The sequence below is a fragment of the Perna viridis genome, chromosome 12 (assembly GCF_037379345.1).
Source record: "Perna viridis isolate PV_CMFRI_1.1 ecotype Kerala chromosome 12, ASM3737934v1, whole genome shotgun sequence".
Taxonomy (NCBI): domain Eukaryota; kingdom Metazoa; phylum Mollusca; class Bivalvia; order Mytilida; family Mytilidae; genus Perna; species Perna viridis.
This window is the reverse complement of record NC_142456.1, coordinates 31322984-31339251: the sequence shown is the minus strand read 5'-3', so window position 1 is coordinate 31339251 and position 16268 is coordinate 31322984. Positions and strand designations below refer to the sequence as shown.

Here is a 16268-nt window from a genome sequence, read left to right as displayed (position 1 = left end):
ACTTTATAGGTCTATATGATGAAATGTATAATTATTCGTTCCAATCTGTCTGCTTTTAGGAGATAATTTACATGACAAATTCAATAGTTTCTATTGTAATTTAGAGTCATTTACATAGCTATCGCCCTTAATTTCGAATTCTACGGTACATTTTATATATTTTTTATCTCCTATGAACAAAGGTTATGTTAAAAGCCAGGTGTTACTTTCTGTTTACTATGACATTTTTAACAAAATACCAAAAATTATAATATGTAGGCTTTCCAAACATGAATCACATTTTGCATGACTTTTATCTGGAGTGCTACTTAATTTACTCTACAATATTGTCCTTCATATAGCCTAAACTGGGCTTATGACATAAATCATTAATTCGACAATATTGATTTTTTTTTCAATATTCGCCGGGTTCTGATCCGTGTCGCTCGGAAATTCCTTACTTCAACATTATCCGAAACGTTTGAGATTTTCGTGACTTTACTTCAGGCAAAAAGTTGCGGAACGTTTGTTGAAATGTAAATACATGATGTAAGCTACACAATATTCAAGACGAATTGTTTGAATGTATTGGTATAGAATTTTTGGTTAAATTTAATGAAGTTAAAGAAAAGCGGTCAACAAAAACTTTGCAACTTTGCATGATGTAATGACATGCGACACATTTTAATGCAAATGATTGACTTTTCATCTCGCACCTTTATGAACTGCATGCAATCAAATTTTTTGACTGTTTCTATAGGGGAAAACTTTCCCGCATTTCCCCCCTATATAGACAGTCAAAAAAAAAACTATGTCATAGATACTTCATGATACATTTGATTAGCTTTTCGGTTGTTTTCTAGATGTATTGAATGTATTTGTATTTAAGACCAAACTGGGAAAAATGGTGCCACTATTTGCCTGATTCTTACTCATAACGGTATTTAATCAATTTATATATACAGATTGTCTTCAGCCTTTATTAACGACAAACTTCAAAACATTAGTGACGTCTGCTACACCAAATCTAGGATATCAGATTTATTAGTTAAACTCTACCATTATAACTATGTGAAATATGAGTATACACATACAAAAAAATATTACCACATAATTATTATTTGAATATATAGCAAATCTTATATTTTAGCATTTGTATACCATAAAAATAGGCAATTGACAGCTAAATAGAGGGAATTAAAATGATTTGGACACTCTTGAAAAGGACAATCTTTTTCAAACCTTACATTTAACAATTATCTCAGCATCGCAATGTCGCGGCCGTTTATATATTTTGGTTTTTTCTTGGCTGATTATTAACTATCAATAGGGTCCGTTCCAAGAAAGCTATTTTACACACTCACACCTTGCAGCTGAGCATACTCTCTTGCTATTAAGAAACCAATTTAGAGGATATGAAAAGTATAAGAAAAAAAAGAATATCGAACAGAAGAGTCACACATTGGCATGAAAGTTATTATAGTTTTCGAAAACTGGATCAATCTTCCCCAACGAAGGATAATACAACCTTATTTTTCTCATAAGGAAAATTAATATTAAGACAATCTTCTAACGGTACATAAAGTGGAAGATCCGAATATAAAAAGATGGGCTTAGTACATATGAATTATTCATACTATCCTACACCTCTTATATGTCATTATAGTTTTCAAAACTCTCATGTTAAGTATGTCTACGTTGTAGAATTATTATAACATGTCAGAGTTGTCCAATTAGTATGTAGAGATAACTATTTCAGAACATGTTACGACAGAATTAATTTTGAATACATACTACCCACGATAATGAAAGTTTTACTTACAGTTGTTTTGGTTTTACATGTTTGTGATGGATTTATTTTACAAAAGAACAACCAGGAGATAAATCGGAGAATAGCCCGGATGATGGCATGTAAGTTTATATAGCAGACTTATTGTGATGTTGTTAAATATGTATTAAGTAGCAGTCTTTGCAAAAGTCAGACAGGGGGTGATTCATGCATGTCAAAAACCCATCAAATTCACTTTTATTTCTTGTTCAGAAACCGTCATAGACCACATGACCAGTCTTTGTTCTTCATTTGGGTGTTGCACTTTTGAGATGAAAGTTGTATAGATTGTACATGAAATAAGCACTTTACAAGAGCTATCGTTCTTGATTTTGTTCGATTTGGTTGATTTTAGTGGGAGATAAATATATGATTTTCTAAAAAGTGCAGATCTGAATATGGAAAGTATAACTTTTTCTTAAAAATGAAGCATATGTAAATTGAAAAAGCATTCTTAGATTGGCGGGTTTTTCTTCATTATGAATCACTTCAATAAAGACAGTGTCTGAATTTGATATGGACTGGTACTTAAACTAACCTCTTTTAGACTGCAGGTTTTCCTTGATTACAACAAGAGTTCGGTTTATACACGTACAGAATACACTGAACTGGTATGAATGAACTTCATAGGATGTCTAATTTAAACAGGTTTCCAATTTATCCAAGATTTGTTTCCTCGTATTTTGAATCTATAATTAGATAATTATTTGCTAAACTTATTTATCAAAATGTATCCTGGCGGCAATTACACAAGAAATTTGACGATTTTGATATAACATACGAGACAATGTATCAATGAAATAATTTTAAAAAGTCGCTTATAACTCGGTCAAACACAGTATATTACCTGCATTTTATGTCATCTAAAGTCGTCTATTTTTAGTCGTAGAGGAAATACATATAAAAGTGTAAGTAATTTTCTTAACCGATTACGCAAAATGTATTGCCAAGGAAATAAAATATATAAACCTCAGTCTTATTCTTTATGGTATTTTGTGTCTATATACGATACAATTTTGTCTAAAAGGCAATCTTTAATTTGCGAATTTAACGCATTATTTATACGCAAAATGATGTGTTTCTTTTATATGTGACTACTTTAATTAATGATTTGTTTGAAAAACTATACAAGAAGTTGCTACAGATATATTTACAAGCATTTTAATTTGGAGGATAATCGAAAAATAGACAAAATCCCTGAATCTTTGTCTTATATATCTGAACAAAATATAATACTAATTATAAATGCAATAAAGCAATTTAAACTGTGAATTGTATCAAGGGCATATGTAATGCTTTGATATGACAACCAATAAACTACAATGGTTCATATTAGATATGGAATTTACTGGCGGATGGGCGTTTAAATTCGTATTTTATGCCCTATTAATGTACAGTATTAAATAATCAAACCTAAAATCCAGTCTACGTATAAACTATAAACCTACTAGAATCACATCAAACGCCGCCTCTCCCTTTATATTATCAAGTGAAATGTTTTCCATTCAATTCAAAACAAACCATTTAAAGGAGAATTCTTAATTCAAGTGTCATGTTTTTATATACAGATTATCCTTCAGCAATGAGTGGTCTAAACAATTTCTCCATTCGAGATTGTAAAATTAAAATTTTCACCAAGTGAGCTTAAGCAACAATGATAAAATCTTAATTTAACCAAAGACAGTGGAGAAGAAATTAAAATCAAGAATAAAGTGAAGAAGAATTTGTCTCTCCCAAGAAATAGATCGAAAAATGGGGACAAAACTGTTTGCAGAAATTTAATCAACGCCCGGAGGTTAAAATGTCACGTGCATTTATAATCATCGACTTAGAATGAGAGGAAACAGGATATTCATTCTTGTCGTCTGTTTAAACATAGTTCCGTCTAAATCTATAGTAAAAACTTTATTTCACGTGCAGCATTTGCCATAAACAATGAACGAATGGTTTTGAACATACTTAAAAAACAAAACAATGTCCACTAAAATAAGAATCCATACATCAGCTGCATCATGACTAGTTTCGATATCCTGGAAGAGTAATCAAGGGAGACAAGGTTATTGCGGTGATCAAAATATGTAATCCAGGGACAAAGACCAGACATGGAAAACATACATACACAACAAAGAACACAAAGTAACTAAAATCATACGTACAAGTAACAAAAACAAATGAGCAACTAGGACTTCCCTTAAAACTGGAAGCATGGACCAAGTACACGGGTTGATTAAGCGTCCTCTGCTTTTCTAGAAACACCTGCCGGGTTGCTCATAAAAAGTCAAGTCCGGGGTAGACAAACGAGGAAAGGAAAACTATGACACGTAATTTACATTTCAAAAACAAATTTCAGAATAGTGAAGGGATAGAAAGGGAACCAAGATTCAAACAGTTGTCAAAAAGAACATGATACTACGATTTTGACTACAACAGGAAAACACACACACACCAAAAGAACCTGAAATAACCAAAGTAACTGACACATAGGAGTAAAAATAGGTGGGAAATCGGAACTCTTCTAAAAACTGGGAGCAGGGACCAGGTGCATCGGTAGGGAATGCATCTTCTCTTATTTAAAAAAATACACCCATCGAATTGCTCCCGAAATTTCACTTCGGTAACAGACGAAAGGAAGAAAATAAATAATGACACTAAGGTAAATAACCCACATATAATTGACCCAGCCAGCAACAAATTAAACTGTCAGACGTGAACTCTAATATGGAACGGTCGTTATTATTTTTTTCTTCGGTAGGGCGAAGAATTGGCCAAAACTCTGCACCTGCTACCGGTAAGTCAGTGTTTTTTTAATTTTGCAAGCTTTCGTTATTCAGCTTCGATTAAGATTGCATATTATTTAAAATCAAGACATCAATGTAATGTCACGACTACAAGGCTTTGATTTCAGATATGTTTTTTTTTTCATTTTCAGCAATGAAAAATATCTACCATTCCTTACTCTTACCAAAGTTTTTACAAATAGAATCTGTTTTCTCTACAAAGATATCGTTAATAACAATGTGGGCAGTCACGTGCATTTCCTAATGATTTCATTTTATCAACAATATATGCATCTTTAATTGTTTTATAATTCCAGTGTGTTCGGACTATCAACAAAAGTGTTATTACGATAAAAGTTATTGTGAATATACTTGCGCAGCTTGCCAACATCACAAGTGTGTAAAGATTGGACAAAATGGAGAAGAAACTATAACATGTCCATGTAATTGTTTTCAGAACTGTGCGCCAACTGCAAGAGTTTTTGGTGTGGGTCTAAGGGACTTAATTAGGAGCTCAGCTGTAAGTGGCGAGTTTGAAAATGCGTTATCAAGCGACGACGTTGCATTTGACGTCAGTGATGCAGACCCTTGTTGAAAAAGCATTTTAACCTTTTCCTTCTGAAATATATGCGATATGTTCAGTTGACGCTTTAATTTGGAAATCATTTCATCTTACGTGAATCTAACTAAAGATGTTTACATAAAGTTTACCTTAAAATATACCGACATTAAGCTAAAAAACATAAATGACGTCTTTTACGGCTTATCCCTGTGTTATTATGCATCGCAATCTTGCAGCTACTCCAAGTTTGTATCAATTAATGTAGAAAAACTGGTCTTTGTCACTGAATTACATTCTTTGATTACCGTTATAAACTTGGTTCCCTTGATTATTCATTCACCAATGTATCATTGCTTAATGTTTTACGGTGAGTGCAACCAAATATTCAAATACCAATATCAACTTGTGTTCAAAATACTAGTGCATAAAAATAAAACAATTGAGTGAAGTACCCAGGCACGGGTCCAAGGACTAAATCGATAAGAAAAAAATGTTTCACTACAAGTTTCACCCTATAATATTTTTGCTTTGCTTTGCACGGCATTTAATTCAATTCACGCCCCCCCCCCCCACCTAAACTCAAATTCTGGATCCGCCCCTGGTACCAGGTAAAGTGATTCATGGTGTAGAAAACCCCACTAAACAAACAATACTTTTTCATTCTACATCTGCTACTACACATTCACATAACGATAATCATTTCTGCATTCAGATCTGCACTTTTTAGAAAATCATACATTTATCTTCCACACTAAAATCAACCTAATGAAACCAAAAAGCGCAAATTCCATGCACAATCTTTATAATTTTTATCCCAAAAGCGCAACATTCAAATGAAAAACTGCTACTGATTATGTGACCGATAACTGTTTCTGAACAAGAAAAAAAAACAGATCGTAACGATCCACGAGTTCATGATGATGACCATAAAACTTCTGTATTGATGACTTCAATCTTGAAGCAACAAAACCCTGTTCCAGAAGCTTAGCGCGATACAAAAAGTCTACCTAGTTATGGCAAGCTCTTGAAGAACGTATGAGTTGTGATATTAAAACTTCATACGCAGGTGCTGAAGGGATGTTGCAACAAATAGAAAGAAAGTTGACAATACGAAATGAAAAATCATCAAGTTTGTGTTGTATTTATATTTCGGTCAATAGTTTTCCTTCACCATCGATATATAAGTGTAGGTAAAGATATAAGGTTGAATTCACAGTGTATGTAGTATCATTTATCTCAAGTTCTTTGGGGTAGATGCGATGTATAAAATCCCAGAAACTATGATAATACGTTTCATGTATCTATATAGCGGAAACTGTGATTAAAGTATCTAGCTAAACGATATGCTTTTTTATTAGATCAGCTATAAATTCAGCCTTATTAAAGTGAAGGAATGGGTCAGGAAGTAGGGGAGCCTAATTTGTTTCCATCGTAATGCCGACCGTTTCTTGAAAAACGCCTATACTGGACAAATATGTTGTCGATCAAAAATTCCAGCATTTTGAGAAAGTCTACTTTGGTATATTTGATGATGATTTAGAATTATTTTTTACAAAGTATGATGAATCGCTACCAAGAATCACATATTTGTATCTAGGTTTACGGTCTTTTTTTAGTAACAACAATGTTTAATGTTTTTGAGTCGGGATTTAAACTGAGTATGGGAAATAGAAATATAAGGAGTTGAACAATAATAGGTTTTTATGCTATTATTTTCTATTAATAATCTTGAATTAAGGGTGTCCAGAAGATCTTTCGACTGTTTTAGGTTCCACAATGAATTGTGCTAAGACTGGTGACCTTGTTCGACAGCTAGAAGTTAAAAGTTTTGAAAGAGGTTTGGTGGTACATTTTGCAGATCCGGCTATGTAGCGTTGTTTGTATTGATTGTGGAGTTCAGGAATCCAGTACATAGACGGAAAATCACAATCATCGTCTTGTAAAGAGAACAAAAGTGTATAGCACAAATTTATGGTTTTACACTATCTCTTCTTTGGAGAGTGTTGTAGCAGGATAGGTGTTATTACTGGTATTATTTTCTACCTCTTATAATAAACATTGGATGTAACACATTTTGTAAACAAAAACAATATTGTTTTGGGCTTTGTCTGCTGGTTCGACAACATTTTTTTCTTGTATAGTATGTTTTCCTATATTGGGGTATTTTGAAACCGATGTAGCATTGACATTCATGAAACTACTTACATATATATAAAATCGACCTGAATACACATAGGACACTTTACTCAAAATATCGTGAGACCAAGTGTGATTTTTTTCCCGTGCTAATCTCTAAACCTCGAGGTAATACCTACAAATTTCCCCAGGACACCAAAATTATCATTGAAGCAGGTAAGTTATGTATTAAAGTAATTAATTTAACTGATATTCTTGCACGACATCCTTGTATCTGTTGGCATTTAGTGTTTATCCGGCAACTTCGTTAGAAGTATTAGGCCATATTTAGAAGATCCAAATATAAAATGAACATAGGAAGAGTTGTTTTAGCATGTAACAAAAGTATATGAACAGTTTCATTGATTATCTTGAAACATCCCTTGCCAAAGGACGATGATTGTGATTTACCGTCTATGTACTGGATTCCTAAACTTCACAAGAATCCATACAAACAACGTTTCATAGCTGGATCTGCAAAATGTACCACCAAACCTCTTTCAAAACTTTTAACTTCTATACTCACAACTGTCAAAGAGGGTCTACAGTCTTACCACAACACTTGTTACTCCCGTAGTGGTATTAATTCAATGTGGATCCTGAAAAATTCGAAAGATCTTTTGGAGACAATCAGTTCAAGACTATTATCTGAATATAATAGCATTAAAACCTATGATTTTTAAACAGTGTATACTTCTATTCCCCATACTCAGTTAAAATTCCGACTTAAAAACATTATACATCGTTGTTTTTCCAAAAAAGATGGTACACCTAGATACAAATATATAGTTCTTGGTAGAGATTCCTCATACTTCCAAATATACAGAGGAAGATGTTTACAAAATGCTGGAATTTTTAATCGACAACATATTTGTCCAGTGTGGTGGACGTGTTTTTCAACAAACGGTCGGCATTCCAATGAGAACAAATTGTGCCCCTTTACTAGCTGACCTTTTCCTTCACTCTTATGAGGCTGACTTTATAGCTGATCTGATCAGAAAAAGAATATTGTTTAGCTAGATCCTTCAATTTCAGTTTCCGCTATATGAATGACGTGTTATCTTTAAACAATCCTAATTTCGGGTATTTGATACATCGCATCTACCCAAAAGAACTTGAGATAAAGGATACTACAGACACTGTGAAGTCAGCCTCATATCTTGACCTACACTAAGAAATCGATGGTAAAGGAAAACTATTGACCAAATTTTACCACAAACGTGATGACTTTTCATTCAGAATTGTCAACTTTCCTTTCATCTGTGGCAACATCCCTTCGGCTCCTGCGTATGGATTGTTCATATCACAACTCATACGTTATGCAAGAGCTTGCCGAAACTACGCAGACTTTTTGTTTCGCGCTAGAAGTCTAACAAATAGGCCTCTGGAACAGGGTTATGTTGCTACAAGATTGAAGTCATCACTACAGAAGTTTTATTGTCGTCATCATGAACTCGTGGATCGTTATGGTGTATCCATCAACACCATGAAAACTGATTTATTCAACGGGTCATAGTTTTCCTTTCCTGGTTTGTCTACCCCGGACTTGACTTTTTATGAGCAACTCGGTGGGTGTTCCTAGAAAAGCAGAGGACGCTTACCCTACCGGTGCACCAGGTCCATGCTCCCGCGGAGGGAACGACCAAAAATTTGCATCGCAAATTTGACAGTTCTAACATCATTGGGAATTTTTCAGACCTTTCTATATATATACAAAAATGATGGGTCAGGGTACTCGTTTTTGAGTTATAACCATTTCGAATTTTGACGGGAAAAGGAGTTCTCTTTATTTTCTATGGTTTTGTCTTAAAATGTTTCATCTATTCAAAAGCCAAAAAAACTAATAAGGATTTAATCAAAAACTTAATAAAAATTATCATAAAAAAAGGGAGTCACCGGGCAAACAATTTTAATAATATGAAATGGATAACACCTGAGGTCTGAAAATCTGAGAAAAATAACTTAACATGAGCACCGAGCATTCATAAAGACAAGTACTTATCTAAAGCCATTATTTGAATATGTTGAACAATATAATGTGGTCATTTCTATTTTGTATGGCTGTTTATCTTAAGCTATTTATATATGAACAACCTATATATTAAAAGAAATGAAAATAACTTAACCAGTAACCCTGTTGCTGTCTGTAATAGCATTGTCCTTAGCCAAACAAAATGTTTAGACGAATATAAAATGATCATCAATGACATCCAAAATTAAGTTTCTTTTCACCAACATTTATTATGCGAAAGTCAGACAGAAATACCTCGTTCTTAATGTATATAACAGAGACTTGCACACAACAGAGTGAGAAGATACGTACAGTTGACGCGTAAATCAATGGCGGTTGTCAAGCATCAGGATTGGCCAAGATGTACTAATGAGACACAGGGTTATAAAAATCGAGGAATAAAACTTTATATCTTTTGTTTTATTATCACTAGTCAAACATAGTTCTTTCCCTTTTTGTGTACTTTCATCGTCTGCCAAACATAAGAACAAAATTGTCACCCGATCAGAAAAATATCTTTTAGGTGTGTTTAGCAAGAGATATTCATAACGAAACCATTTTAGCTAATAATTATCATTGAGGTCAGTCTCAAGAATACTTTTGATCCTGATAAGTGTCAAATTCATTTTTTTCCTGCAGTTGAACTTCCCGCATTCTTCTGGTTACCAATCCGCATATGTTTTGGCTGATGAGTAATTATCAATGTTACCCATTTCTAGAATGCTATTGTAACGCGCACACACGTTGCTGTTGGTCATACTTGCTTGTTATAAAATTTCAATTTTAGCAATTGTTTTACCAAGGACTTGAGAGTATCACAATATAGACAATTTAATAAGTATATTAAGAAAAGTAAGGAATACCGAACCGAAGAGTCAAACGTTTGGAAATACTTTTGTGCATAACATGGCATGAAATTAATGAAATTAATTATGGTTTACGAAAACTAGACCAATTGTCACCACAACGTTGTTTTCGCTTAAGAAAACGAACATTAATGCAATCTTTTTACGTTACGTGTATCCATCTGCGCTATGAAAATTGGTTTGTTCATCGTGTCATAGTTGTCCTTTCCTTTCCCCTTTTCGTCTACCCCGGACTTTACTTTTTATGAGCAACTCGGTGGGTGTTTCTAGCAAAGCTACCCTACCGGTGCACCTGGTTCATGTTCCCAGTTTATAGTTCGAGTTGCTCATTTACTGTTGTAACTTTGTATGTACTATATAGTTACTTCATGTTCTTTGTTGTATTTGTCTGTTTTCCACGTCTGGTCTTCGTCCTTGGATTACATTTTTTTTAATTTCCGCTAGAACTTTTCAGTATTGTACCCGCACTTTTAACTATTCAGTATTCTACCCCAGGGTGAATTGAAACCCGTCTGAAAGAAATCGTCTATAAATCATACAACTTAGTATCAAAGTATATCAGTGGCGGATCCAGAGTTTCAGGTAAGGGTGCCCAAAAAAAAATCTTTACAGGATCACGAAGTGATTCGCGAATTTGCTAGGGGTTGGGGCATGCCAAATTTTCAACAATTATTAAAACTTGTAATTTTTAAGGGGGTCCGGATACGCCACTGTATATGGCAATTCTTACAAACTTATTGGTTTAGTCTAAAATTGCATTTATTTTGCCATCATAAAGCTGATATACCGAGCAACAGATAGCTAGTATGCATGTTTGAATTCCTCTCCGATAACAATTTTCGTGGGATTTCATTTTTCAGATCAATGTGCAATAATTGAACCCCTCTTCTGGTCGATCTGATTCTTTATTTATGTGAATCTGGGTTTCTTCAAATATTTTGAAAGACAAGTAATTGTCAAGAATCAATTAATAGATGTGCATGAACTAGCATACCAAAAAGTATTGAAGAATTAAGAGACATGGGTATATACATGTGTATATAGAAATAAAATAATAAATGAAGATGAGCCACATGCCTACAAGATAATAATAAAAACTTATGCAATGGGCTTATAGAAGCGAAGACGGATAGGTGTAGACATGGTCACCAACATAGGAGAGTAGTTATTTAGAGGCGTGAACACATAAAGAAATCAAATTACACATGGTATTTAGGATTAGTTACATTGCAATGTTCTCAGACATATAGACATAAAGTTAAAATTGTTTATTTTAATGAAGATAGAGCCTTCAAGAGTAGTTTTACTTTAGTGAGGCTTCATTTATATTTTTAGGGGAATTTAGTAAGCATATGCGGTGGTTCAATACATATCAAGCAAGTTCTATGGGAAGCCAAAGTGGACAAAAATCAATATTTTGTAATATTAGAAAATGAGGTTTTAATACATGTATTACAAAATCATTTTTTTACATTAGAAAAGATTTTTTAATATTAGAAATTCATTTTGTTATATTAAAAATTCATTTTCTAATATCATAAATTCCTGATTTAGTAATATTATAAAACATCACATATTTTGTAATATTACAAATTGAATTTGTAATATTACAAATTGAATTTGTAATATTAGAAAATGGATTTGTAATATTAGAAAATCACTTTGCAATATTGCAAAGCAAAATCAGTCACATATTTTAATATTATCAAATGATTTTTCTAATATTAAAAATTCGAAATTGAATACGACAAATCTATTTTCTAATATCAGAAAATCAATGTCTAATCTTAAAAAGTCTTTTTTTAATATTACAAATTCAATCGATTTTTTAATATTAAAAATGTGTTTTGTGATATTAGAAATCTAATTTGTAATATTAAAAATATAATTTGAAATATAAGAAAATCACTTTGCAATATTGCAAAATCAGTCACATTTTTAATATTACAAAATGATTTTCTATTATTAAAAATCGTAATTGAATACAACAAACCCATTTTCTAATATTAGAAAATCAGCCATGCAATCGAACTTAAAGAAAAGGGAGGCTTTATAAGACTAAGGAAAAGATTGTGAAAAATTAAAATTTCATACAAACATTGAAAGAAAATATGGGTGTAATCCAGCCTAGAGGATAACTCTATTTTTATCCATAACCATAACCACATTTTTAAATTATTTCTTTCACCCCCAAGGAATTCAAACAATTTATACCCCTCCCGCAAATATCATGATTGTTTTCTCAATTTCCAAAAGCACAAAAAAACAAAAAATCAAAATTTAACCCCTAAAGATAGTCCTTTGTATTGGAAGAATTCAGACTACAAAATAAAAGATTTGCCAGCGGTGACAAAATTACTGGTTGAATTAACAAAGACTCATTTTACACTGTCATTAATAGATTTTGGATCAACAACCAATGTCTTCAAGATCACTGAAGATCTCAAGGAATTGAAAGAAAGCAATTCTAAGCTTTTCATAAATATCATCGAGGCAGAAAAAAGGTACGCCTCCACAATCAGCAGCAGAGAGGATAACAGGTGATTCATACATGTACATGTGTACATGTAGATTATGTGAATAGCACTTCAACATTTTGTTCACATTGCCTCATTAAGTTATTGCCAGGTAAATACTTTTAGTATAGTATATAATGTACATCTACATCTACATGTATACATTTGGTACTAGTTGTCAGCGAACAATGGTGATTATACTCAATTTAAGCATCTCACTTTGCACTAGCTGTTAACTACCACGAATGGACTTTTTTTTTAGCGTTTTCTTTTTATTTTCTTTTTTTTTTTAGGGTTTTCTTTTTATTATTTTTTTATTTTAGGGTTTTCTTTTTATTTAAGTACAATTCTGTGTACAAATTAGGCAATGAGTTTCACTTCATTTTTCTCACTTTGGTCTTTTGTCAAAGATTTTTTTTGCATTTATGATTCAGCTAAAGTTACATGTAATTTCCAGGGCATTCCTTAATGCAATGTTTTCATTCATAGTTTAAATAATACATGACATTTAGTAGTAAAACATTTCTATATGCATCTTTACATGTACATATATCACACAAGCATAAGTCAAACTTAGGAAAAAATGTTTTATAACTTCTATATACATGTACATTTGTATATAACATTAACAACAAAAATGTAAACATCCAATGCCAGATACAGGTGATGCTGGGGGATGGGGGTCCTGTTAATTAGGAGCCAATAAGCAATAAATACCTGGCATCCAATGCCAATTATTTTTTTTTTTTTTTTTTTTTTTTTTTTTTTTTTTTTTTGTTTTTGTTTTGTTTTTGTATTTTCTTTTGTTGTTTTCATTTTTTTTTCAAAATTATAAATAAAAGACATGGTATTCTTTTCTAAATGATTGAATTAATATCGAATTTTGCATTTTAAAAGTATTGTTTTTTCCTGGTTGAAAAAAGCTAATTTTGAATATAAAATCACAGTGTGTATCAGGCTTCATATAATTATACAGACTTCATTCCTAGTCCTACATATTTTGGTAACATTTCAAGGTCATTAGTTTAACTAATAAAACATTAAATCTCTAGTTAAAATCAGAGTTTCGTTTTTTTTCTTTTAATTTACTGTTCGATATTTACATGTATGACTGTGAAACTAATTAACTGAGTGTTCAAACTTCTGACTTGAAAACCTTACATTTTAAGATTAAACCTTGGGGCAGTAATGATATACACCATATCAATTCTCTTTATATTTTTATATTTGGATGTTAAAATTTAACAAATAAATAAATAAATAAATAAATAAATCCTACATTGCTTTTTTAAATATCTAAGTCTTAATTTCTTGAGAAGAAAGAAGATTTGCTACATTGCAAGTTTTAAAAATAATTGTGTGCTTACCATCAATTTTCAGATATATATGTATGTAAGTGAAGTCAACCACTTTTGTGAAAATAATCTTTAAAATCTTTGGGCAATCCTTCAATCAGTTCACCAATTGCCCATTAAAAAAGATAGAACTCTCTGAATTTGAAAACCTAACACTGATGCATTTATCTTCATTTACATTTTTTTATGTTAATTAATTTTTAAGAGTTTTATTCTTGTTAACTTTTTTTCAATTTCAATTTGAGTACATATTTGAAAACCATAACTGTGACATTTGTAACTTTTTAACTCACTTTTTAGATTTTTCTGCCTTGGAAGAAAAGGAAGATAACAATTGTTTGCAATTTATGCACTATTTTATTAAAGGAATAACCAGTCTCTAGAATGAAAATACATAGATTTATTCTTATAAGACTAAACTCTGGTAAACCAACAAATTAATTACCTGAAGTGTTTTGTGTAAAAAAAATACTAATCATAACTCAATAATGTCTAAATACCTATTTAACTTAGCTACTTGTACCTGTCCAGGTGAACAGGTACAATTTACCTGGGATACCGAAACTTACTTTCAATTAATTGATGAGTTGTATATTAGAAATTACAGAGGTAAACATCTAAGAGTTGTGCCAGGTATTGGAGGTATACATGGCATTTATCAGGTACTGTACATGTATTTAGAATAAATCTACAGCTGTCAAAAACAAGATTTGAAGTCTGAAATGCACATACAATGTACATGTACATGTAGTTGTTTTAAATGAATAATGCAGTGCAAGCTAGCAATAATTTTCTTTTAAAAAATTGCCATTTCTTCAAATTTACATGTTTTATACCATGATCCAGCTAAATACCAACACCCATAAACATAAATTATTTAAGTTAACTAGAATTCAAATCTAGCAATTTATCAAAAATTTAATTGCTAGTTTTCAGTGCATTACGCATTTAAGAACGAAACTATATGAATTTCAAACTTCAAATCTTGTTTTTGACAGCTGTACATGTAGATTTATTCTTGCTGCGCTCGGCAATTTTTTTTTATCTTGGTGTTTATCAATATGGTATCATAAACTACAGGATGCAAGAAAAGTATGTATCCCATGCCATGCAAATGATTAGGTTAAAATATCAAGAAATATTGAATTTCTGTTTGAATCTCATTTTATGCAAAAATACCAATATACATGTAATACAAAATATCAATATTGCAAATTTCAGTATGCTGATCATGACCAGTTATGCTTTTGTTTATAATCTGTAAATCTGAGAGAGTACAATTTAGTCAGGATTACACAGTTTCAAACTTTGCTACGTCTACGCCTATTATTTTATTTATTGATTTTTCGTTTCAGAGTTTTTGTTAAATGGCATTCCAATTTAAAACTTTTTCTTACTGTAAATGTAAGAAGTACTTTGACAAAGATGTGGACAGGTGTGGTAATGGAGATTGATTTTCAGTGGCTTTTTATGAATTTTACAAACATTTTCCTCATGGAACCTCAGTAAGTACTTGTACAGACTGTACATAAAAATGTACTTTTTTTTAGCTCACCTTGCTAAAGGCCATTTGAGCTATTGTCATCACTTGGTGTCTGTTGTCGTTCGTTGTCGTTAACAATTTTCAAAACTCTTCTCCTCTGAAAGTACTGGACCAATTAGAATAAAACTTTGTAGGAATGTTCATTAGAGTATTTTACATTGAACTACTCTTGGGATTTTTTATCGTTTGAAAAATATGGCCGCCATTACTTAAAATAGAACATTGGGATCAGAAAGAATTTTTTAGCATATATCTCCAAAATTGTTAGGTTTAACCAAGTTAAAGTGTTTAGCATGATGAGATATGTCATAAGGAAAATTTTTGTATTGATCTGTTAACTTTTTCAACGTTTTTTTCCCCAATTTTTAATGTTACACGTATTTCTTTCAAAAAGCTTCTCCTCTGAAACTACCTGACAAATTACATTTTGTAGAACCAAACTCAGTATGAATATTTCTGAGCTTTTGTGGGGATATTTGATCAGTTGAAAAACACTGCTGTTGTTACTAAGAATGAGGACAACGGTGGTTAATCATTGGAACGACCTAATATCCAATACCGAAAATGCTAACCAGTTAACTGCAAATTTTCTAGAATAATATGAAAATTATAATACATTTCCCATCTCTGTTATCTAGTTATGAGGTAAGTACAAT

General features: G+C 31.8%; 1 protein-coding gene across 1 annotated transcript; it reads left to right on the top strand.

Annotated features, from left to right (window-relative positions):
• Positions 1–1710: 1710 nt before the first annotated feature.
• On the top strand, positions 1711–5943 carry LOC148602023 (uncharacterized). Its single transcript, XM_088555626.1, has 3 exons — positions 1711–1890; positions 4560–4595; positions 4902–5943. The coding sequence occupies exons 1-3, from the start codon at positions 1785–1787 to the stop codon at positions 5177–5179; spliced, it is 420 nt and encodes a 139-aa protein (XP_088411752.1). The 5' UTR covers positions 1711–1784; the 3' UTR covers positions 5180–5943.
• The last annotated feature ends 10325 nt before the right edge of the window (positions 5944–16268 follow it).